Below are 26,843 nucleotides of genomic sequence, written 5' to 3'. Positions count from 1 at the left end.
TACATAGTCTCAGACAAATAACCAGCTTTGACAAAATAATTTCCACCACCCCACCAATTTTGTCCCCAAAGTCAATCAAACAAGACCTCCAGCTGGCCTTGGTGGGAACATTAACTCCACATGCAAGGAAGCAAAACTGAATGGCATTTCCCACGGATGATACAGCAAGAAACACTGCATCCTTTACCTTGGTCAAAGGGCTTGTTGGGATTCCAGTTTCTGAAATAATCATCCTAAATAAGGAAAAAACAGAAAACAAAAGTCAGGTATCAGGAGGCTTCTCAGATAACCGCACACAAAACATGTCTTTCTCCCCACTCCCAAAACACAAAAGAAAACACTAACAGCTTAGAAATCCTTCCCCAACAGGCATTAACATGCAATCAGAAATTCCAATTTGTTTTTCAGATGCTTGTCTTCCAAAAGACTGGAAACAGTAAAAACACGTCTGCCCAATATGGAAACAGCATTGCTCTTCCTGCTTTGATGTACAAACCCAGACACCTGGTACGTGCAAGATGCATTTGCTATGAGCTACACTGCAGAAGAAGCTGGCCACTCTCACTTAAGATTAAACCTCTGCGTTTTTTAACAGCTGATAATTCAAATGTCAACATTTCTTTTTCATGGAGACATGTATCTTGTGGTGTACAATTCCAGTTTCCCAACATGCACAAAACTATAAACAGGAGGCCATTCAGATGTTAGAAGGAACCACAGGCATACATTAAGCCCAATACCATGTGTTCCGAACATGAGAATCTGGGAAAACAAAGTGGGCCAATCTGTTCTTGTCATCACCGGGTCTTTCATGCAGGCAGCTTGCATCGATTTATACTCCGAGACTAGACTCCTCATGACTTTGAAACTGTAAGAGGCTAGGTCATAGTTATGTTAACCTCTTCCCTTTCCTTCCAAAGAACTCCATCACTCTGTGTATGTTACTCCTCGGCACATTCCAGACCCACTGTTGCCTGGCTTGCCCACAATGAAAGCAAAAAACTGCTCAGTTTGCAAATTGAAGAAGTTTAATCCTGCACATCATCCCCATACCATCTTCAGGGTATTTGCTTCTTTGTAGTGAATACTCAGTTTATTTGCCTCGTTTCTTTGTAGCAGGTACTCTGGGTGTTGCAGATGGTTTAAAAAAGCTGTCCAAAAGGAACCTTCAATTTCTCTTCTGAAGAAGTTAATTTACATCCAAGTGCACAATTAGTTTAAATTATTGTCCATGGTATCTCCTGCTATAGTTTATCTCCGACACAATCTCCTGTGAATTTTATCAGCCTCTCCGTTGTTCAATTACCTGGCTTTATTAGATCCTTGTTGAGTTCACCTAAACCCTTAAATAGATTTTAGGAAACAGGATTTAGAGCAAAATCAGAACATATTGCCTCTTGGCCAGTGATTCCATTCTCCAGAGCATGAATAAACATGAACAGGTTCCTCTGGATCCTGGAGATTCAGCATTAAAATATTTTTAATTCCAAGGGATTGGCCCATTTTGCTCTAGCTTAAATTTTACCAGATAACCGCCCTTCTCACCCACCTCGCTAGGAAGTCTTTGAGATTTTCAGCATGAAATATCCCTGACAAAGTTCAAAACAATCTCTCTGCCATACCTCTCTCCACTTATTATTTTAATTAGCAATTCTAATCTCTCGGAATTGTGCTGGCTGAAACTTGGTAGTCAACGTTAAACGATTTTTAAGTGACAGCTTGGAAAGTGGGTAGGAAACTTAGCACCTGAGCTCTTAGCTCAATGGCCAATGCACTGTTGACCTCGGGCAATGTCTTTACCAACAGATTGCACTATTCACAGGGGCAAAAGAAGTGAGAGGCTGTGGTGAATGCATTCTGACCACTGGAGGGAAAAAGTCACAAACCATTCATCCTGCCCACTGTGCTCCTTTCACATGCAGAGGACAGAGTCCAGGCCAATGGCAAGGCAGCATTTTGTGAGATAGTTTCCACTAAAACATGCTGTGCTAATACATGGAAGCCCTTGGAAGTTATGGATGAGCATCTGACAGGGAAGGGCTGGAGCCAAAGACAGGTTCCTTTGCTTTAATTTCACTTCACATGTCACATTCCCTTTGATGTCAAAGAAAGGTTTCAGGAAGTCTCGAGAACCGCATATTCCCTAATAATTGCAACATACTTTATACCCTGGATAGAAATTGAAGCATTCTTCTGGACCTTGTCACTTTCCCAGGTTAACTATAATTGCCATTTTTACATATTCCTTGGAGGGGAAGAATCATAGTTTCAAACATAAAGCCCCTAAAAGCATATCTCCACATTTGAATATTTAAAGCCCATTGCAATTGTAATAATACTGCCTAATTGATGCCAAAATGTGAAAGTACACCTTGAGTGAAACTCATTATGCACCCAGTGTCCTCCAAACAGCCACTTTCCCACAAGGCCAAGCAGAGAAGAAAAATTGTCCTCTGGATCTGATCGTTTTCTGCCTTAGCCAAGTGGAATGCCAAAGCAAAAACCAATGAGCCGGGAGATAATAAAACCTTCAGGGACAGAGGTCATGGTACTCCAAGTTAAGCTGACACTTGGGACACCTGTATCCCGTATCAGAGTGTCTGGTTCAAGTCCCAGCTACTCCACTTCCGATGTAGCTTTTAGCTAGTGAGCATCCTGGGAGGCAATCGGTAATAGCTCAAGTACTTGGTCTGCTGCCTCCCATATGGGAGACCTGGATGGAGTTTGGGTTCATGGCTTTGACCTAGTCCAGCCCTGGCAGCTGCAGGCATTTTGGGAGTAAAACAGCAGTGGAAGTTCTGTCACTTTGCCTTTCAAATAAATACAAACAGAAATTTCTTTTAAAAACCTTGGGGGTGGGGACATGGCACCATAACACAGTCAGTTAAGCCACTGCTTGTGATGCTACCATCCCATACAGGAGCACATGTTTGAGTCCCAGCTTTGAATATCCAATCCAACTTCCTGCTAATTCACCTGGGAACACTGAAGATGGCCCAAATACCTGTGATCAGGCTATCCACGTAGGAGAACAGGATGTAATTACTGGCTCCTGGCTTCAGTGTTTCTAGACAGGGTTGGTGCAGCCATTTTGAGAGGACACCAGCAGTTGGAAGATGAATATTCTCATACTCTTTTTCTCCCTTCCTCTTTCTCTCTCCCTGTCTCTCTTTCTCCCCTTCTCACACCCTCTGTGTGTCACTCTGCCTTTCAAATAAACAGACAAACCTTATAAACCTTTAAAAAAATCCTCAGGGTGGGAGGCAGCACTGTGGTGTAGCAGGTAAAGCCACCACTTGCAACATGCATCCCATATGGGTGCCAGTTCTAGACATGGCTGTTCCACTTCTGATCCAGGTTCCTGCTACTGCACTTGAGGAGGCAGAGGAGTATGGACCAAGTGCTTAGGCTCCTGCACCCACATGGGAGACCCAGAGGAAGCTCCTGGCTTCAGCCTGGCCAAGTCATGGCCAATGCAGCCATTTGGGGAGCGAAATCAGCAGATGGAAGATCTCTGTGTCTCTCCCTCTCTCTGCAGCTCTTCTTTTCAAATAATTAAATCTTAAAAAAAAATCCTCTGACACCACCACTTTGGCTATAGCTGGAAGAGAATGCCACATCAATGGCCACGATCATGAACACATGTGAAGTACTCGATTCATCAGAGGTCACTTAGGGAATGGCCAATGAATAGGTGGTGGAGGGGTGGCCTTGCAGATACTTCTGACATCAAGGTCAGAGTACGAGCGACCAGGGCACACAGAAGTACACTTCCACATATGCAGAAAGTCTTCCAAAAGTTTATGGACAATGTGTGTTATGAAAAAACTAACCAAGCATTTCAAATTTTTGCACTGAAATAGAATTATATTTTAAAATCCATTTTTCTATGAATTTAAGTTCATTGTACTGGTCAGACCCAAAAGGCTATACACTCAGTGGGTCCAAGCAGGCAGAGGCTACAAGAATGGTGTTGTGGAGTATGTGATTAATTCATTCTGTATCTAGAGGATTTGTGGTGAGAGAGCATTCAAAATCAGGTGGGAAAAAAGCCAAAGATAAGGGCTCTTCCAGCACCTCCTCCTACATCCCTCAATCCCATCTAACAACCAGCACACTCAAAGGACATGAGGGCATCTGTCCATGGTCCTGAACTAGCATTTTACCTTTATCAGGGCTGGTTGTTTCTCCAGGTGGTACCAGCCATGCTTTTATCATCTCTCTAAAATAAAAATGCACAGGGTATATTTTACGTTGTCCTAAAACAGCCTTAAGACTTGCTGTGTTGCTGACAGTTCCATCAGTTCCCATGCTGGGAAGTAGTCTATCTGTCCTCATCCCACTCCAAAGCTATATTATGTGAAAGTGTGTTCCAACTGTGGAGACCCCATAGGGCAGCTCAGTTACCAGCAAAGTGTAGCACTTTTACAGTGCTCCCTTTGACCTTCCCCCTGGTCCAATAAAGGTGTAGCCTATTAAAATTCAGACTGTGGTGAAAGGCATCCTGGATACAGCAAACTTGTCAAGTAAGGTGTATCTCTCTGCATTGGCCTCTTGACTCATAATTATTTCATGGAATGAAGTAGCTTTTTCAAAAGACTTCTAAGGACCCAAGCAAAAGTTAATTTTTAAATCATAAATCTAACAGAAAGATTCATATCTGAAAGTAGTTGTTTATTAAGTTCAATAAACCCCATCAATGCAGTATACAAATTGAGGAATGGGGGATAACTGTGTTAGTACACATGTATTTTTATGGGCCACAGTGCAAAGCATGATTATGTTGGGGAAAGTGCTGTGGTGTAGTGGGTAAAGCTGCTGCCTGCAATGCCAGCATCCCATATGGGCACCGGTTTGAGTCCCGGCTGCTCCACTTCCAATCCAGCTCTCTGCAATGGTTTGGAAAGCAGTACAAGATGGCCCAAGTCCTTGGGCTCCTGCAGCTGCATGGGAGACTAGAGAAAGCTCCTGGCTCCTGGCTTTGGATTGGCTCAGCTCCAGCTGTTACAGCCAACTGGGGAGTGAACCAGTAGATGGAAGACTTACTTTCTCTCTCTCTCTCTCTCTCTCTCTCTCTCTCTCTCTCTCTCTCTCTCTTTCTCTCTGCTTCTCTGCCTCTCTGCCTCTATGCCTCTCTCTGTGTAACTCTGACTTTAAAATAAATAAATAAAGCTTTTTTTTAAAAAAAGAGCATGATTATGTCAGGACTCTGAACATGGCAAGAACAATTTTGCTCTAAATAAACCAACACAAAGGCAGAAAGGCTGATTCCATCTCACTGTACCATTTCATAAGTGAAAATTACCCAACTCATTTTGGAGACTGCTAAAAATCTGGAAGAAAGCATAAATTTAAAAAGAGGCTCAAACTTGAGCATGCTGACTTCCATCTGAAATCATGTCCAAGGACAGCAGGCAGTATCATAAAAAGTCAGCATAAAGAGCATGGTAATAAGGCAAAAAAAAAGTCATTACAAATGAAGGATGAGAAAGAAGAGAGTGAAACTTCAAATCGAGGACGATCACAAACCGGTTGCTGTCATGGCTCCATTAGATCCCACTATGTCCTCTACAGCTGATCCTCACACATAAAACAGTATTTCTCCAGTTATCTAAATAGCCCTATAACATAGGATTGGATCCTGTAAAATTGTTGCCATCCAGTGGATTATGCAAAGGCATTTAACTCTTAGTATTCAACTACTTCAGCGACACACTGTTCTGACAAGTATCTGCAGGAAATAAAATCTGTTGAATGGATACATGTGCCTACAGCACACTATTTATTGCATATAATATATATTAAAGATATGTTCATTGATACGTAATATTAAAATGTACAAGAAGATTCTACTCTAGAACTCATACTCCAATGAAATCATTCAGAATGCCTAACATGAAATGATGCCAAAATATTCTGGCTGTAATCTGTTGAACAGATATCTTCATCACAGATGACCATAATCAATTAGTCTACATTTCCAGCCCATTTTTAATAGGGCCCTGAATTTTCTTTCACTGTCTCACAACCCAAATATGGATAATACAACTTATCTTGCATATTACCCAAGGATTTGCCTTTCAAGAGGTATCCTTCTCAGCTCCAAGACTGTCCAAGACAAGTCTAGAGAAGAGATGGAGAGGCAGACCCAGAGAAAAGTCACTCTCAAAACCCAACTGCTTTGAATGCTGATATTAGAAGATGATGATGTGATTGATTACACTCCACAGAACCTACATCACATCAGACAGATAATTTGTCCCTTATTCATATTTTAGCTAAACTATTTGAACTCTTCAGTTCATCTGAAGATTAGGTGGGAAAGTACAAACTACCAGCCTGTAAATAAATGGGATCCCTGCTTATCCTGACCAGGAGTGAGCACACAGAACAGAAGGAAGCAAGATGAAGTGAGGGCAGGCAGCCACTTTGGGACCATCTGTGGGCTCAACTACAAATAAAACCAAAAAGGAGAAAATTTTCTCATCAAGGTTGGATGGGTTAAAGCCATGTTTGTAGATCCTAGATGAAAGTAGACACCTCTTCATTAAGCCCACAATCTTTAGAAAGGAGTCAAGGGGCTGTAGCCAAACTGTTGTCAACAACACTGAGTAAAAACTAGTTCAGGAGCTGTTCATGCTACTTGACTGTGGAGGACAGGAAGAAGGGCTGGTGGGTGGAAGAGGTATCCCTAACATGAATAGAAGCCACCAAAAGTGAGATTTGCAAATAGTGTTGGTTAAGGGTATCTCATCTGCCAGTTTTAACTTGTGTACAATGGAAAACCTTACTAACCAAGCTATTGTAAGGTACAAAACAATTCACTTATTGAGAAAGGAATTAGTTTTCAATGCAACCACCTCACCTCTGCACAGTATGTACTCTCATCTCTGGGGACCTAATGGGCTGTGTCTCTGCCTCCCACCCATGCCTGTTTCTCCCAATCTCAGGCTAAGAGTTCCCTCCGAGAATCCCGTTTAAGGGGATGTAGTCTATCCAACTGGCTCAATCTAGGAAGCGACTTGAGGTTTCCTGGCGTTCTATCCATAGACATCACTTACAGAAACCCTGTACACCATGGGCATTTCCATATGCCCATATCACCACACATACATGTAGGCCTAAGTAATGCCTAATCAAGGCTACATATTACTCACCTGCATTCTCCCTACATATCACTCAACAGCACACAATACATGTTTGCTGAATTCATCCTATAGAAGCTGTTCCCACTTTATCAGCATCTCTATTTCCCTGGGAGATTCCCATAACCATCGCTTGTGTGTGTAAGGACAGGTGGGTGTATGTTTATACACGGTCTAAATCACTTACACCCTGAATATAGCAATTCTTTGATAAATTTATCTGACATTTAGTTTAAAGTCCTGCAGGCCTTAGACAAAATGATTTAGAAAATAACCATGTTGCTCTGCTGTTTCAATAAATAACCCACCAGTAAAACACAGATAATAACTGACAATCATACTTGTACTATAACTAATGAGAAAAAATAAAGCAGCAAATGGACTGTTTATATGCATTTGATAAATTGCATCCCCTGGATATACCAACAAAAAACAAATGTGCGCAGTACCGGTTCAATGAACTCAAACAAATATTTACCACTGAGATTTAAGACTGAGAATGAAATTTACATTTTATTTGGCAACTATTTTGATGCTATGTCTACATACAGTTGAAAAGTCAAAAACCTACCTCAACTTCCTGAGTACGAAAGCATTATAAATGAGAAAAAATAAAAGAATCAAACAATAGGAAGGAACATACACATTTTTGATAAATGAATCAAAATTTCAAATTTTCATCACATTAGAAAGGCCATAGCCACATATGTTCTGTTAAGTCACCTACCATCATTTCTTTGAAAGGGTCCCATTATTCACAAAGTTCATGGCAAAGGAAATGAAGTTACGGGGCAGAGAGTGTGTTCTGGTCACCTATGTCACCAGGAAAGTCATGATCCAACGTACAGATTCAGCCATGTATACCATCCACCAGACTCAAATGAGTAACTGTCCAAAACATCAGTCCAAAGGCTAAAATTCAACAAAGCTCCCAAGACAACATCACAGGCCCGGAGGAACTGAACTTCGACATTTTGGCAAAGAAAGCCTTTTGGCAGCTCCAAAACAGCTTGCGGGAGCCTCATATCTGAGATGCATGGATGTAAGATCTCAGAAAATCCATAAAATGAAAAGGACTGTCTTGCTCCCATAAGGAGGATTATGACCACCACAGAGAGATCCCCCTTCTTGGGGACTTTTGTCCATGTTAGTTTGTCCGAACTGGGGTGGAGCGAAGTGACTCACTGACTTGCTCTCTCCCCAGAGAGAAAACGTGGGTCTGTATGCTCTGCATTCAACTTTCCTTCTGGGGATACAAATGGCTATATGATCCACATTTGTAAGTTGACCAGGACAAGAGTCTCCTCCCATTGATCGAACCAGGAGTGGCCTCCTCAACATCTTGGTTAGATCAGCTGGATAACTTTGCTAATGAGGTCAAGGAGACGGGTGGTTTGGAGCCTGGGAAGAGACCCCTTGTCTCTGCAGGCTGCAGAGCAGGTGTAAATTCAAACTATGTCTCTAGCAGTCACCAGCTGTGTGCCCTTGCACAACCCACCTAGCTTCTGAGTCGGCTCCTTCATCCACAGAACAAGACACCTGACACCCACTCTGAAGGGCGCTCATGGTGAGTAATGACGCAGTGCCTGGGAGACCCTCCAGCACACAGAATTTATACATAAAAGATTCACACTTCCGTGTCCACCTCCAGAAGTTTATGGTAGGAGGATATCCCAGAAACACAGAGGCAAGCATTTAGGTTTTTGTGGAAATAACAATATGTTTTAAATTTCAATAATGTGACTCCTTGCACAGTTGAATCTTATCAATTAGGCCCGAGTGGAGGGAGACCAATTGCAATGGGGAAAAATAATTATGAAATGTTTAAAATGCAGGTAATTTTATTAATCTCACTATGAAGAGCAGGTTAGAAAAAAATACCAATGAAGTTTTTAAACTTGAGCAGGTGGCACGTTTCTGCTGAAAGGCCAGGTTCCCAATAGTCTCATCTGTGAAGAAAAAAATACACTTAACACCAATGGGCTCTTTTATTTGTTTTTGCACTAAGAATGGCGTGTTGAACCTCTAACTATTCTGTGTCACATACGTATAAACAAATCTTCAATAAAGATGAACTATCCTAATAAGGGGGCTGCTGTGCACAGGCAAAATCTCTGCGTGATCCAAAACAGATGGAGGAAGCAAGAAAGGGTGTGTCTCACTGGCACACCAAACGAGGCCACCACCACCACCACCCTACAGTGTGTAGCATGTAAACCTTGATTTTCCAGAAAATGTAAATTGCACTGGCCTGAGGCCCAGTCTTGTCCAAGTATCAAAAATTCCAATTCATTAGGTCCTGCCATCTTTCTGAAAACACCGCCCACCCCAAGGCTGGCAGACCGCCACGGGCGCCCTGCACACGCTATCACGGACAGGGAAGCACCAGCCACTTAACTATCCACACTGCTCCTCCCTGGGAGGTGCCGTCCACAGGGACTGGGGAAAGCCAGCGGCTCTCATCTGCTGACCACAGATTCCCAACACGCTTGCCTGACCCACGCAAGAGATGCTGCGGCCTCTGCAGAGAGACCTGGCTGAGGTTTCCCAGGTGATTCTAACGGGCAGCTCCAGGCTAAAGGCAGCCACGCATGGACTCAATCGCCACAGAGCTCCAGAGCCGAAGTCAGCCAGCTGCACTGGGCAGCACCCCAGGGACAGAGCAGCAGAGCCTCCACCCAGTTCAGAGTCCCTCGGAGCTGTCCCTGTCATCCACACACAGGGCGTCCCCGTGAGACACCCAGGCTCAGCACACGCGACTTCCGTCCACCCAGGCAAAACCCAAGTCCTCTCCACTCCCGCTCGTGGGCCCCACGCTCACGTCTCCACTTTTCCACGTGAACACAGCCTCGATCTCAGTTCAGGCCCCGGCTCCACTCACTTCCCCTGCATCACTGCCTGGTTCCCTGATCGCATTGCTGCCTCCCTCAGGCCCTGCCTGGGCTGTTCCCCACACTGCTCCCAGCATGCCTTTCTACAGGGACGCGCTGGTCACATCACTGCTCTGCTTAACACGCTGGGGAGCTCCCAGGCCTAGGACATGCCCCTGAGGGGCCTCACCATCTCCCTGCAGCCACACCCCTGCCATAAATCAATCACATGCCACCTGTGCTGTGACCTTGGGCTGTGCCTGTGCTCTTCTTTCTCTGCCCCAAACACCCCCTCCCACCTTTCCCTGGTGAACTGCTTCTTGTGGGAAGCCTTCCGCTGTGCACCTGCAGAACCTCTGCTGTGTGACCCACAGGCCCCAGGCCATCCCCAGCCCAGCACTTGACCATCCATGCTGAAGCAGCTGCCTACTCCTCTTGTCTCACCAAGGCAGGGGCTGGATGGGTGTGCAGAGCACCAACAGTGTCCAGCAACAGGTACTCACTACACAGCTACTCAGTGAATCAAGACAACAGTCTGACCTCCACCGGTTATTTAAGCTGGCACCATGGGCTGCAACTCCCAGCTTCTGCCTCTGTGACTTCGAACCGCAGGCTCTGTGACCTGCAGGTTTCCCATCAAGGTGCCGCAGGCAACTCCCTGACCGTGACTGCAACTGGGAGCAGCACCAGGGACCTGGGGCCAGTGGGATGATGCCAGAAGGCCTCAGTGGGGCTGGCCAGGCGCTCAGCAGGAGGATGACAGACCCCTGCTCAATGCCCTCACCCTGCCCCTCCCCGTGCCCCATGTCACCAGGGCCCAGCCGACTTCATCACTTGTGTCGCCTCAGCTGGGATAAAGTCTGATGCAAGACTTAGGACCTACATCACATCAAAGCACAAATCACAAAGTCAAAATTGAATTAAAATTAATCAAAGTGACATGGATATTAAGTCATGACCACAGCTGCTACCACTACCTGGCACCTTTTTTATTTTAAAAGATTTATTTTTTCATTTATTTGAGGGGGGGGGAGAGAGAGAGAGAGAGAGGTCTTCCATCCACTGGTTCAGTCCCCAAATGGCCACAACAGCTGGAGCTGAGCCAATCCAAAGCCAAGAGCTTCTTCAGGGTCTCCCACGTGGGTTCAGGGGCCCAAGGAGTTGACCCAACTTCTGCTGCTTTCCCAGGCCCATCAGCAGGGAGCTGGATCAGAAGTGGAGTAGCCAGGACTTGAACCAGCACCCATATAGGTTGCCAGCACTGCAGGCTGGGGCTTTAACCTGCTGTGTCACAGCACCACCCCTCCTGGCACCTTTGGGACACCATGCTAGGTCCCGGCTATGCTATACTGCATTTAACCCTTATATAACCATCTGATATGGGAGACACGAGCACTCCCAGCTGGGAAAACTGAAACTTAATGACTTTACATTAAAGCAGAAACTCACAGAGGCACTGAGCAGCTGAATGAGCTGAACTCAGTTTTTGCTTGACTGTCTACATCAAGCCTTAACTGCTATACACACTGCTCTCTCAGTGGCACTGGGTCAAGGGAGGGGCAGTGAGGTACGAGAATACTTGAGACCCTGGACAGAGGGCGTGGAGCAGGCAGCCCTATGGAGACAGAGCAAACCAGGGACTGGAGAAGAGCACACGGACCAGAGACTTCCCAACAGGCTCTCACCACCTTGCTGGCAGCCATCCTGTAGCTAAAGCCTCAGCTTTTCCATCTGCAAAATGGGGATAGAAAGAGCCGCCTCACAAAGTCTTCACAAGACTGGACAGCAAAGTACCTGCCCCCAGAAACAAGACCCTTGACTTCCTGATCCACACTCACTCCAGGCCCAGGCCTGCCGAGGAGGCTCCCTGGGCAGAGCCACTGCCTTAAGAACAGAAGCCTCAATGGCAGACCAGCATGAGGTGCCCAGGAGGCTCCTGCCACCTGAGCCCTGGAGGGGCACTCCCAGGTGCCCTGCATCAATGCACAGCACAGAACCCCGGGTGGCTTGGACACCAGCTATCTCGCTGGCACGAAAGATTCAGGAGCTGAAGAGCCAGGCCTGCTAAGCTCCTCCCAGCCGGGCCACAACCTCGTCCCTGGTACCCACACCTGGAAGGAGTAGCAGCCAAGACTCCTTGAAGCTCTCCTCTGAATCCTGAGTGAGGCTCCAGTGCCTGGACCATTTTCACAGCACATGCTCCTCATGAAATCCCTCGAAATCAATCCCATCAAGGTCCTCGGTCTGCTCCAAGCCCATGGTGTCAGGGTATAAGAGTGTGTGCTGCAGGCTGGCACTTCCTGCAGGGCCATTCTCCAGTGCTAAGAGTGACCAGAGCAGGCAGGCCTGCTAAGCGACCACAAACTGCTGAGCCACAGCTGCCCCTGCCACCGGGGGAAGCCACTGCCAACACCAGGCTCGCCCAGAGGGCAGAGCAATTCTTCGAGACTGAAGATTCCCTGCAGGACCCACATGCCCAAAGGCTGCTGGGTCTGATGAAAACTGGATCACAGGGACTGGAGGTACCCTTCCCGCTACCCAACAAGCCCCATCAGTGCATCTCTGCAGCTGATGTAACCTGTGAAGCACTGCCGAAGACTCCTGATGGACACAGGAAACAGAGCGAGATCACCACGAGGCTCGCCATTCACGCTCCACACCTGGGCCCAATGGGTGATGAGCTGGGGGCACATGGACAAGGTGGAGAGCACAGAGCACCTGCAAGAGAACTGTCTGCATACCCAGAGCAATGCTTGTGGTCCCCCAACCATGTCCCAGCCCCCACTCTCAGAGGGATCCACATATAAGTCCACTCCATACACATATGAATGCCTGTCCCTCCAGGGGGTCTTCTGTGACCTGGTCACACTCATTTAGGGACCTGGGCACCAACTAGGCAGAGTGAAGCTAAAGCCGGAAAGGAAGCTGGGGTCAGAGGCTCTGGGAGTTCAACACGTAATGAGACATCCAGACTTAACCCACAGGCACTGGGGAAGCACGGAGGGCTTCCTGGGAAGGGGACCCCACCATGCTAGTGTGCTCTGAAGCACGTTCAGTGCTGATGTGGGATGGCTAAGAGGGAGCCCAGCGGAACCAAGGACACCAGAGACGAAGTTCATTCTGCATGTGCACAACAATCACTCACGAAGCTTTTGCCCCAGGTCTGCCCTTGTGCTAAGCTGGAAAGCAGAACAACAACCAGCCCTTGCCCTCCTGAGCCCACGGTCTAGTTACAGGCAAGGGCTCCAGAGAAGGAGCAGATGAAGCACAGCACACCTGGCACAGGTGACCATGAAAAAATCAGCTGCAGGAATCCAGAACACAAAGCCACCGATCATTCCAGGGAACCAGTGCAGACCCCCCGAGGACGTGGTGCTCCTTCTGGAATGGGAGGAGGAGTTTCGCAGGTGGGGAACGTGCAGTGGCTAGGAGACAATGCTGCAGGCAGGGGAAGTGGGACGTGCCAGAACACACAGCAGCCGGGGCGGGCATTTGGCTTAGCAGTCAAGATGCTGCTAAGAGGCACACCTGCCCCAGGAGAACACTGGCTCCGATGCCTTGCTCCTGACTCCAGCTTCCTGCCAAGGGGAGGCAGCAGCCATGGCTCGAATAATTGGTCGCTGCCACCCACAAGGGAGAGCTGGGTTGTGTTCCTAGTCCCCAGCTTCAGCCCTCACCATTGCAGGCATTTAGGGGGTGAACTTTATTTCTTCTCTCTCTGCCTCTCAATTCATAATAGAAGAACATGCAACCTATGCAACAACAGCTCTCAGTGCAGTTCAAGGGTGATGATGCCTGAATGCAGGTGGAAGGCCAGAGGAGACACAACAGGAGGCACGTCCAGGTCTGCTCAGGTTTCCTGCTCCTCTCAGTCTGCCCTGTGCTCGGGTCCAGGAAGCACCACAGCCACTGTGGTTGGCTGGTGTGGATAACGCAATGACAGTAATTACAACCTGCATTTTTGTTGGAAGGCCAAGTCATGAAGAAACACACCAACCCATGGTGTGCCACCCTGGGAAGAAGAGCAGCCCATCCTTGGCCCCCCCCCCCCACCTCCCAGCCCCAACATCAGGAGTCTCCATGACAACTGTTGGGGACATGGCTGGGTCATTATGAAACAGAACTGAAACCAGGGGGGCGGAGCCAAGATGGCGGATAGTGAGGACGCACGCCGTAGTTTGGGAAAACAAAGTTTCATAAAAGTGAAATTACTGTAGCCTCAGGAAAAGATTCAAGAAAAAACTGCAGAGGAAACGCTTCCGGATCTAGTGGATGTGACACAGAGAACCTACAGGGAGCCCACCGCGTGGAAACCCAACCGTGGGAAAGGAGCCGCAGAATCTCTCCAGCGCGGGAACGAGCGGGAGGTAAGACAAAGGCGTCAGAAACCCGAGCCATTGGGGGGAAAAGCAGAGGCCTCTCTATTCACTCACGGAGAAAAACAAAGAGCAGGCGCCATTTTACATATCTAAAGTGCTACCAAGGAGTTCACAAACTCAGTAACTTGGAACTTTGGTGAAACTTGAGAACACATTGAGGGCTGCATAAACTCTTTGTGTGGTCCCAGGGGTAGATCAAATGAATACTGACAGAGGCCAGATTTCAACTACACTCAATTCCACTCACCTGTACGGAATAACTTCCCAACTGAGTCAAAAAAAAAAAGAGAGAGAGAGAGAGAGAGAGAGAGAGAGCAATCCAGCAAGGAGCAAGGGAGAGAACAATCTGGGTGAGTCGCTTTTTGCACAGCCTTAAACCCGAAGAATCAAGCGGAGCTCTCTGGCCACACCCATCACAGCTTCTAAGGATCCATCAAAGCAGACAGCCCACTTAGAGGCATAGTATAACGAGAAAAAAAACACCACAGCCAAAAAAAAAAAAAAAACAAACCATAAATTATCTCCAACATGCCAAACAACAAACATAGAAACCGAGGTAACAAGAGCAAGGAAGACACTATGATGCCCCCACCCAAATGAACAAGACACCCCAATTCAAGATTACGAAGATGAAGAGATAGAGGAAATGCAAGAAGTGGATCTCAAAAAATTGATAAGAACATTAGGAAGTTCTCAAAAACAAATTCTTGAACTACAGAAATCCTTAATGGACAAGATAGAAAATCTCTCTTGTGAAAATGAAATATTAAGGAGGAATCAAAATGAAATGAAACAAATAGTAGAACATGAAACTGTGATAGTGACAAAAAACCACAATGAAATGAAGAACTCAACAGATCAAATGACAAACACATTAGAGAGCCTTAAAAACAGAATGGGTGAAGCAGAAGACAGAATATCGGAATTAGAAGAGAGAACAGGAAAGGAAACAGTCAAATCAAAGAAAAGAAGAAGAAATCAGAAATCTAAAAAATACTGTCAGGAATCTACAGGATACTATTAAAAAACCCAACATTCAGGTTCTAGGAGTTCCTGAAGGCATGGAGAGGGAGAAAGGATTAGAAGGCCTTTTTAGTGAGATACTAGCAGAAAATTTCCCAGGTTTGGAGAAGGACAGAGACATCCTAGTACAAGAAGCTCATAGAACCCCTAATAAACACGATCAAAAGAGATCCTCAACACGACACGTCATAATGAAACTCACCACAGTGAAACACAAAGAAAAGATCCTAAAATGTGCAAGAGAGAAACGCCAGATTACTCTCAGAGGATCTCCAATTAGACTCACAGCTGACTTCTCTTCAGAAACCCTACAAGCTAGGAGAGAATGGCGAGATATAGCCCAGGTACTAAGAGAGAAAAACTGCCAGCCCAGAATATTATATCCTGCAAAGCTCTCATTTGTGAATGAAGGTGAAATAAAGACCTTTCACAGCAAACAGAAATTGAAAGAATTTGTCGCCACTCGTCCAGCCCTGCAAAAGATGCTTAAAGATGTGTTACATACAGAAACACAGAAACACGGTAACCAATATGAAAGAAGATAAAGGAAGGAAACCTCACAACAAAAGATCACAGTAATCTCAAACCATATATTAGAAAAAATCTTTGGCAAATGACAGGGCAAAGTTACTCCTTCTCAATAGTCACATTGAATATTAATGGCTTGAACTGTCCAGTTAAAAGACACCGATTGGCTGATTGGGTTAAGGAACAAAACCCATCTTTTTGCTGCTTACAAGAAACTCATCTTTCCAACAATGATGCATACAGACTGAAAGTGAAAGGCTGGAAAAAGATATACCATGCCAACAGAAATGAAAAAAGAGCGGGCGTAGCCATCTTAATATAAGACAACATAAACTTTACCACAAAAACTGTTAGGAGAGACAAAGAGGGGCACTATATAATGATTAAGGGATCCATTCAACAGGGAGATATAACGATTATCAATGTATATGCACCTAATTACAGGGCACCAGCTTATTTAAAAGACTTGTTAAGAGACTTAAAGGCAGACTTAGACCCCAATACAATAGTACTGGGGGACTTCAATACTCCACTCTCAGAGATAGACGGATCAACAGGACAGAAGATCAACAAGGAGACAGTAGATTTAAATGACACTATAGCCCAAATGAATCTAACAGATATCTACAGAACATTTCACCCTACAACTAAGGACTTTACATTCTTCTCAGCAGTACATGGAACCTTCTCTAAGATTGACCACATACTAGGCCATAAAGCAAGTCTCAGCAAATTCAAAAGAATTAGAATCATACCATGCAGCTTCTCAGACCACAAAGGAATGAAATTGGAAATTAGCAACTCGGGAATCCCTAGAACACGTGCAAACACATGGAGATTGAACAACATGCTCCTGAATGAACAATGGGTCATAGAAGAAATTAAAAGAGAAATCAAAAATTTTCTGGAAGTAAATGAGGATAAAATCACAACATACCAAAACCTATGGGATACAACAAAAGCAGTGTTAAGAGGAAAGTTTATATCAATAGGTGCCTACATCAAGAAATTGGAAAGGCACCAAATAGATGAGCTTTCAAGTCATCTCAAGGATCTAGAAAATCTGCAGCAAACCAAACCCAAACCCAGTAGGAGAAGAGAAATAATTAAAATCAGAGACGAAATCAACAGGATTGAATCCAAAAAAACATTACAAAAAATCAGCCAAACAAGGAGCTGGTTTTTTGAAAAAATAAACAAAATTGACACCCCATTGGCCCAACTAACTAAAAAAAGAAGAGAAAAGACCCAAATCAATAATATCAGAGATGAAAATGGAAACGTAACAACAGACACCACAGAAATAAAAAGAATCATCAGAAATTACTACAAGGACTTGTATGCCAGCAAACAGGGAAATCTATCAGAAATGGACAGATTCTTGGACACATACAACCTACCTAAATTGAGCCAGGAAGACACAGAAAACCTAAACAGACCCATAACTGAGACAGAAATTGAAACAGTAATAAAGGCCCTCCCAACAAAGAAAAGCACAGGACCAGATGGATTCACTGCTGAGTTCTACCAGACATTTAGAGAAGAACTAACTCCAATTCTTCTCAAACTATTCAAAACAATAGAAAAAGAGGGAATCCTCCCAAATTCTTTCGAGGAAGCCAGCATCACCTTAATTCCTAAGCCGGAAAAAGATGCAGCATTGAAAGAGAATTACAGACCAATATCCCTGATGAACATAGATGCAAAAATACTCAATAAAATTCTGGCCAATAGAATGCAACAACACATCAGAAAGATCATCCACCCAGACCAAGTGGGATTTATCCCTGGTATGCAGGGATGGTTCAACATTCGCAAAACAATCAACGTAATACACTACATTAACGGACCGCAGAAGAAAAACCTTATGATTCTCTCAATAGACGCAGAGAAAGCATTTGATAAAATACAACACCTTTTCATGATGAAAACTCTAAGCAAACTGGGTATGGAAGGAACATTCCTCAATACAATCAAAGCAATATATGAAAAGCCCACGGCCAACATCCTATTGAATGGGGAAAAGTTGGAAGCAATTCCGCTGAGATCTGGTACTAGACAGGGATGCTCACTCTCACCACTGCTATTCAATATAGTTCTGGAAATTTTAGCCAGAGCTATTAGGCAAGAAAAAGAAATTAAAGGGATACAAATCGGGAAGGAAGAACTCAAACTATCCCTCTTTGCAGATGATATGATTCTTTATTTAGGGGACCCAAAGAACTCTACTAAGAGACTACTGGAACTCATCGAAGAGTTTGGCAAAGTAGCAGGATATAAAATCAATGCACAAAAATCAACAGCCTTTGTATACACAGGCAATGCCATGGCAGAGGACGAACTTCTAGGATCAATCCCATTCACAATAGCTACAAAAACAATCAAATACCTTGGAATAAACTTAACCAAGGACGTTAAAGATCTCTACGATGAAAACTACAAAACCTTAAAGAAAGAAATAGAAGAGGATACCAAAAAATGGAGAAATCTTCCATGCTCATGGATTGGAAGAATCAATATCATCAAAATGTCTATTCTCCCAAAAGCAATTTATACATTCAATGCAATACCAATCAAGATACCGAAGACCTTCTTCTCAGATCTGGAAAAAATGATGCTGAAATTCATATGGAGACACAGGAGACCTCGAATAGCCAAAGCAATCTTGTACAACAAAAACAAAGCCAGAGGCATCACAATACCAGATTTCAGGACATGCTACAGGGCAGTTGTTATCAAAACAGCATGGTACTGGTACAGAAACAGATGGATAGACCAATGGAACAGAATAGAAACACCAGAAATCAATCCAAACATCTACAGCCAACTTATATTTGATCAAAGATCCAAAACTAATCCCTGGAATAAGGACAGCCTATTCAATAAATGGTGCTGGGAAAATTGGATTTCCACATGCAGAAGCTTGAAGCAAGACCCATACCTTTCACCTTACACAAAAATTCACTCAACATGGATTAAAGACTTAAATCTACGACCCGAAACCATCAAATTATTAGAGAGCATTGGAGAAACCCTGCAAGATATAGGTACAGGCAAAGACTTCTTGGAAAAGACCCCAGGAGCACAGGCAGTCAAAAGCAAAATTAACATTTGGGACTGCATCAAATTGAGAAGTTTCTGTACTTCAAAAGAAACAGTCAGGAAAGTGAAGAGGCAACTGACAGAATGGGAAAAAATATTTGCAAACTATACTACAGATAAAGGGTTGATAACCAGAATCTACAAAGAAATCAAGAAAATCCACAACAACAGAACAAACAACCCACTTAAGAGATGGGCCAAGGACCTCAATAGACATTTTTCGAAAGAAGAAATCCAAATGGCCAACAGACACATGAAAAAATGTTCAAGATCACTAGCAATCAGAGAAATGCAAATCAAAACCACAATGAGGTTTCACCTCACCCCGGTGAGAATGGCTCACATTCAGAAATCTACCAACAATAGATGCTGGAGAGGATGTGGGGAAAAAGGGACACTAACCCACTGTTGGTGGGAATGCAAACTGGTTAAGCCACTATGGAAGTCAGTCTGGAGATTCCTCAGAAACCTGAACATAACCCTACCATACAACCCAGCCATCCCACTCCTTGGAATTTACCCAAAGGAAATTAATTTGGCAAACAAAAAAGCAGTCTGCACATTAATGTTTATTGCAGCTCAATTCACAATAGCTAAGACCTGGAACCAACCCAAATGCCCATCAATGGTAGACTGGATAAAGAAATTATGGGACATGTACTCCATAGAATACTATACAGCAGTAAGGAACAATGAAACCCAGTCATTTGCAACAAGATGGAGGGATCTGGAAAACATCATGTGAGTGAATTAAGCCAGTCCCAAAGAGACAAATATCATTTGTTTTCCCTGATCGGCGACAACTGAGCACCAAAGGGGAAACCTGTTGAAGTGAAATGGACACTATAAGAAACAATGACCTGATCAGCTCTTGTCCTGACTCTAGATGTACAATGTAATACTTTATCCTCTTTAGTATTTGTTGTTGTTGTTATTGTTGTTCTAGTACTAGTGGTTGAACTCTGTAAATAACACACAATTATTCTTAGGTGTTTAAATTTTAACTGAAAAGTGATCCCTGTTAAATTGAAGAGTGGAAAAAGAGAGGGAGGAGATGTACAATTTGGGACATGCACAATCAGACTTGCCCCAAATGATGGAGTTAGAAATGTGCCAGGGGATTCCAATACAATCCCATCAAGGTGGCATGTACCAATGCCATCTCACTAGTCCAAGTGATCAATTTCAGTTCACATTAGATGGCTCTGATAGGTCTGAGAATCAAAGGGATCACACAAACAAGACAAGTGTCTGCTAATACTAACTGATAGAATCAAAAAGGGAGAGAGAGATCCAACATGGGAAGCGGGATACACAGCAGACTCATAGAATGGCAGACGTCCTAAACAACACTCTGGCCTCAGAATCAGCCCTTAAGGCATTCGGATCTGGCTGAAGAGCCCATGAGAGTATTGTAGGCATGGAAAGCCAAGACACCATGGTAAAGAAAAAAAAAAAAAAAGACCTAAATGAAAGATCTCTGCGAGTGAGATCCCAGTGGAAAGAACAGGGCCATCAAAGAAGGAGGTACCTTTCTCTGAAGGGAGGAGAGAACTTCCACTTTGACTATGACCCTATCGGAATAAGATCAAAGTCAGAGAACTCTAAAGGCTTCCATAGCCCTGGCAACTCATGACTAGAGCCTAGGGAGATTACTGATGCCATGAACAGGAGTGTCAAACTGTTAAGTCAGCAACAGAAGTCACTGTGTACTTGCATCCCATGTGGGATCTGTCCTTAATGTGTTGTCTAATGTGCAGTGATGCTATAACTAGTACTGAAACAGTATTTTTACACTTTGTGTTTCTGCGTGGGTACAAACTGATGAGATCTTTACTAATTATATACTGAATCGATCTTCTGTATATAAAGATAATTGGAAATGAAAAAAAAAAAAACCTGGTGTTAAATTGGAAATGGCATAGAAAATTAATTAATTTTTAAAGAAAAATATTATGTAGGATCTCTGTCTTTAATGTGCTGTACACTCTTATTTAATGCTATAACTAGTACTCCAACAGTATTTTTTTTCACTTTGTGTTGCTATATGGGGGCAAACTGTTGAAATCGTTACCTAATATATACTAAACTGATCTTCTGTATATAAAGAGAATTGAAAATGAATCATGATGTGATTGGAAGGGGAGAGGGAGCGGGAAGGGGGAGGGTTGTGGGTGGGAGGGAAGTTTTGGAAGGGGGAAGCCATTGTAACCCATAAGCTATACTTTGGAAATTTATATTCATTAAATACAAGTTTAATTAAAAAAAAAAAAGAACTGAAACCAACAAATGTGGCTACAGTCTGATACACTGTCCCTTTATTAAATAATTAACCTCTTTCCTGCTGGAAGGCAACCCCTTAGAATAAGGGCTATGTCGTGTGACCATGTTCTGGGAGCCAGGGCCTTGGAGATTCCCTGTCCCAACCCCAGAAAGGGACACCCACTGCTGGCCTTTGTCTTTGCCTTAGTCTCCAGCAGGTCCCACTCCCATTGGCAAGGGGACAAGGGAAGGGAGCGGAGAATCAGAGCCCTGGAGCACCTATCTTCTAAATCAAAACCCTCCAGGGCAAAATAATCACAAGGGATTATTTACAAGGTAAAAAACATATGCAGCAACAAGAACGGATTTCTGGTAGGGCAGCACTCCACCAGCAGAAGCCATAGATGCCTTTATTTTTATGCTTCATTTTCATTTATTATTTGGGGTAATAAATGGAGTATTAAACGCATTTTAAGTCCCTTCCAGCCCAAAATTCTGATTCTAGATATGTCAAAGAATAAATCAAACATGTCTGACAGCTCTGCATAAATAAAGTAGGAGCATTTTTTTTCACAGGCAAGCAGGACTAGAACATACTAGAACTCAAGGTGGACGCAAGCAAGAAGCTGCTTTTGTCTTGGATTTTTACACTGCTTCCAAATTTCAAGGACTTAAAATGAACAAAAAAAGTAATTGTGCCCTAGATCTTTAAAAATCCCTTTCCTGTTAAATAAGTTATGAACATTAGAGAAATATTCCAATTGGTTTTGCATATAGTGCTCTGAACTACTGAGAGAAACTCTTGAGAAAATTCCCAGGACCGAATCTTCAGCCACATTACGTACTCCCCCGAGCTGAAGACTCCAGGGCAAGGTCACGTGGAAGGAGGGCAGAAAACCAAGAAGCAAGAACGAACAGCAAAGATGCAACAGTGACCGTGTCACCTCCCCCAGCAGCTCACGAGGGGTCCACAGCCGCTCCTCCCAGGAGCCCAGGGTCTGGAGAGGAGGCAGTGAGGCACACGCGCCAGCAAGGAAAGCCAGGACCCGGGTGCTGGGCTCGGTCTTACCTCTGCACTCGCATGGCCACGTTTTCTTCTCAACTAAGCTTGCATTGTGCCCATGACCCACTCGAACAAGAGAACGGAGGAAAGCACGTGGGGAGGTACAGCAGGCCAAACGCTGCCTCTGCCGCCACCACCCACATCACCAAATTAGCTTCAGTCCCAGCTTCTCTGCTTCTGATCCAGCTCCCTGCTAAGGTGGCTGGGAAAGCAGCAGAAGACGGCCCAAATGCTTGGGTCCCTGCCATCCATGTCAGGGACCTGGATGCAATTCCAGGCTCCTGGCTTCTGCTTAGCCTAGGACCAGCCACTGCAGCTCTTTGAGGAGTGATCCAACAGATAGAAGATGTGTTTCTCTGTCTCTCCCTCTATCGCTCCATTTTCAAATAAATAATATAAAATAAAATAAAATAAAACAAAGGAAGGGGCAGACACTGTGGCATAGTAGGCTAAGCCTCCGCCTGTGGTGCCGGCATTCCACATGGGTGCAGGTTCGAGTCCCGGCTTCTCTACTTCCAATCCAGCTCTCTGTTTATGGCCTGAGAAAGCAGTAGAAGATGGCCCCAGTCCTTGGGCCCCTGCACCCATGTGGTAGACCCAGAAGAAGCTCCTGGTTCCTGGCTTAGGATCAGCCTAGCTCCAGCCATTGCAACCATTTAGGGAGTGAACCAGCAGATGGAAGACCTTTCTGTCTTTCCTTCTCTCTGTCTGTAACTCTGCCTCTCAAAGAACTAAAATATTCAAAAAAAAAAAAAAAAGAAGAAGAAGAAGAAAGAAAGAAAGAAAAGGAAAGGACTGAACGAAACTCAGAATGGTAAGAATGTTATCAGTGGTTGTAGGGATGTGAACAGTTTCTTGTTTTTTTAATCACTTCAATTTTTAAAAAGATTATCATAGATAACTTCATGAATTCGCATGGAGACTACCTTAACATGATCATCAAGCAAGCTCCAGCCCAGAGAGGTAAAATCATTTCTCCCCGAGTTGACACAGCACAGAAACCTGCACTGTGAGGTCCCTGGACGCCAATGGCTTAGACGCTGGGGCACGCACCCACATCCCAGACTGGGGGGGTGAAGGATGAAGAACTCCTTGGGCCATGCCAAGGGTGACAGCCAGGAATGCGCCCTGGCAGCTGAATGGGACCACAAACCCTTACAACTGGCCTCTCTCTGGAAGGGCAGACAGTGCCACCCACCTGCACGTCCCTTTCACCCTAGCATTTCTGCTGCCCTATTAAGAAATCAAAGATCTGCAACAAGCAGGGGGATCCTCGCTCGCCCACCAGCATGCAGCCCTGGTGCCTGCACACACACTCGGCCGAAGGCCCAGGCTCAGCACAGAAATCGCACGCTCCCCTACGAGGCAGTGACAGCTCCTGCAGCAAACCCCAACTGCCGCTCGATTTAATAAAGCATCCGAGCCTCCGATACCTCCTCTAATTTACCAGTGGGCCACACAGATCACAGCCAGAACCAGGGGCATCTCGTCAGCCCGCCTGCTGGAATTACTCGGGAGCAGAGCTGCTGGCTCATTTTCGCTTTGCCCATCAAAGCCTCAGACGGTCACTTCCCACGCCTCTCTCATCACAGAGCTCAGCTCGCAGCCCAGCGTGGAGCTGAAGCCGACGGTCCTGCTCCCCAGTCCGCAACACTGCACACATCAACACCTGGGGTAGTCCTGTAACTGCTGACTTCTCTTGATGATGCCACTGTCGATCGCCTAAGCGATGGGAGCCAAGTGACAACCTAGCTGAGCTTCAGCGTCCTCATTCATGCCACGAAACCAAGGGTGCCTGTTCTTTTGGGGTTCCCTGGGAGGAGACCGGAAGCCGAGCACACAGGAGGCACCTGTCCGCAGCATACCCTCTGCTCTGTGTGGATAACAGTGCTGCCCAACTACTCTGCTGGTTTCCTCTGGCACAGTGCATCTGTGATGCCGCCGTCCTGACTCCAGGGAGTTTTAAGAAATCAAGTCTGGGCCGGCGCCGCGGCTCACTAGGCTAATCCTCCGCCTTGCGGCGCCGGCACACCGGGTTCTAGTCCTAGTTGGGGCGCCGGATTCTGTCCTGGTTGCCCCTCTTCCAGGCCAGCTCTCTGCTATGGCCCAGGAGTGCAGTGGAGGATGGCCCAAGTGCTTGGGCCCTGCACCCCATGGGAGACCAGGAGAAGCACCTGGCTCCTGCCATCGGATCAGCGCAGTGCACCGGCCACAGCGCACTGGCCGTGGTGGCCATTGGAGGGTGAACCAACGGCAAAAAGGAAGACCTTTCTCTCTGTCTCTCTCTCTCACACTGTCCACTCTGCCTGTCAAAAAAAAAAAAAAAAAAGAAAAAGAAAAAAAAATAGAAATCAAATCTGGGCGATGGCTGCTCTGGAAAAGCAGCAGCTACTGCTCTGTGCGAACGTGTAAATAAAACGCCACTTAAGTAATCACATTACTCACAGCTTAACGCGCGCTGCAGAGCCGCGAGCAGGCGTGTGCGAGTGATGGATTTCTCATTACGTGGCGGCTGCCGCTGCAGTCCATCCAGCTGTCTGTGGACATCCTGGGCAGCTACATCTACATTAGCTCCTGACGGCCCCACACCAGTGCTATCAGTGGGAACAGACCCGGCAGGAAGGAGGCGATGCCTTCATAATACGGTGGTAAGACAAACAGAAATGTGGTCTGGGAAGCACTGCGGGGTTCTAAGCCGGTCACAAAAGGGCCCTTCCTCAACTCGGAGGGACTCCCACGATGGCCTTGACCAGAGGCAAGCTCTATCTTAACCCTCCCCCCGGCACAGGCCAGGAGGGACAGAGCCCCCGTGGAGGCTGTGCTACCACCTGCCAGGCCAAGCACTCAAGGAGAGGGCCAGCAAAGCCGGACCAGACACCAGCTCCCTCCTGGGGAGGACCCCGTCCCAGGGCTTTCCACGTGGGTGGAGCTGCCCTCAAGAGTGCCCAGAAGTGACTGGGTGTGCGTGAGGTTCTCGGCCCTCTAGCCAAGTGGGTGACCCAAAACGTCTAGAGAAACAGCTTCAGAATCCACCTGCATGAATGCGGTCCAGACATGGGTGTCTGTGGGGCTCCGGCTAGAATGCCCCCAGGTAAGGACAGGGGGCTCCGTGCTCCGTGCTCAGTCCAGGTCCACGCAGCCAGCTGCTGCCTGTCCTCCAGGAAATGGTTGACTCTGGGGCCAGGGCTGTCCTCAGAGGCCTGCAATGCCTGCCTGCACCTCCCAGCGGGGTTCTGTGCCCTCAAGATCTGCCCCTGCCCTTGCTCACCGAAACCTGCCCTGGACCTCTCCCTTGGACTCTAACAGCACCCAGGCTGCTCACACTGCATAAGGGACCCAAGCCTGCAGGGACAAGCCCCTGCCCAAGTGTCTGCCCCCTGAATGTCTGTCCTACCTGTTCACCTTGCTCCAGGAAAGGATGGGAGGTGGAGAAGACAGAAGCAGGGGAGAAGGGAAAGAGAAGAAAAAGATGGCACCAGGGGCCTTGGAGGAAGAGGTACAGTGACCAAGGACAAGAGCAGAGCAGTTGTGAGAGTACTTTCTACCACAGGCCTAAGGTTGACCCAGCAGAGGGACAGCAAGGACCTGGGACCCACAGGCACCTGCCCCTTGCTCAGGGGAGACGAAGCAGTAGCTGGAGCCTGTGTTCAAGCCACAGTGGGAAGCACACACAAGCTTACTACACATGTGCCAGGCAGTGTGAGAGACGATTCCTCACGTCCATCACAGAAACAGCATGGGGTGGAGGCAGCCCAGACACTGACATGGCTCAGGGAGCTGAAGTTCCTTGTTGCAGGACACACAGGCAGAAGCAACAGGGCGCGATTCAAACACAGCTCCCTGCAACTGCCAAGACCCGGGCTCCCTTCCTGCACTGTGACAGCCTAGTGCTCCCGCATTAACTGAGGGGCCCACCAGGTTGCAGAGCATCAGTTCCCAAAGGGGAGCATGCCAGGGGCAGCCCCTCGGAGCTCACATACCTGGGGCCGGAGGGTCTTTGACGAGCACCTGACATGCTGGCTAAGGCTCCCGTATCCCACATCAGAGTGCCTGGGACTGACTCCCAGCCCTGGCTGCCAGTTTCAGGTTCCTGCTAATGCAGACCCTGGGAGGCTGCAGTGGTGGTCCAAGTGTTTGAGGCATCAATACCCACAAAAGAGACGCAGACTGAGTTCCCAACCCCAGGCTTCTATCTGGCCAAGTCTCAGCTGTCGGAGGGATTTGGGGAGTGAACCATGAAACGAGAACTTTGCTTTTTTTTTCCCCAAGATTTTATTTACTTATTGGAGAGGTGGAGTTACAGGCAGGGAGAGGGAAAGACTGAGAGAGGTCTTCCATCCTCTGGTTCACTGCAATGAATGTGGGAAGGCGGCAGAAGATGGCCCAAGTGCCTGGGTCCCTGATACCCACATGGGAAACCCTGAAGAAGGTCCTGGATCCTGGCTTTAGTCTGGCCCAGCCCTGGCCATTG

General features: G+C 46.1%; 1 protein-coding gene across 1 annotated transcript in view; it reads right to left on the bottom strand.

The window, feature by feature from the left end:
• The window catches only part of SPOCK1 (SPARC (osteonectin), cwcv and kazal like domains proteoglycan 1), a 480,184-nt gene that overhangs the window by 258,134 nt on the left and 195,207 nt on the right, over window positions 1-26,843 (bottom strand). Inside the window, exon 2 of the mRNA XM_062189759.1 lies at window positions 188-233. Within this exon, the coding sequence (XP_062045743.1) occupies window positions 188-233 (46 nt within the window). The remainder of the gene's footprint in view (window positions 1-187; window positions 234-26,843) is intronic.

Source organism: Lepus europaeus, chromosome 4, assembly GCF_033115175.1.
Source record: "Lepus europaeus isolate LE1 chromosome 4, mLepTim1.pri, whole genome shotgun sequence".
Taxonomy (NCBI): domain Eukaryota; kingdom Metazoa; phylum Chordata; class Mammalia; order Lagomorpha; family Leporidae; genus Lepus; species Lepus europaeus.
This window is presented reverse-complemented; position numbering and strand designations above follow the sequence as displayed.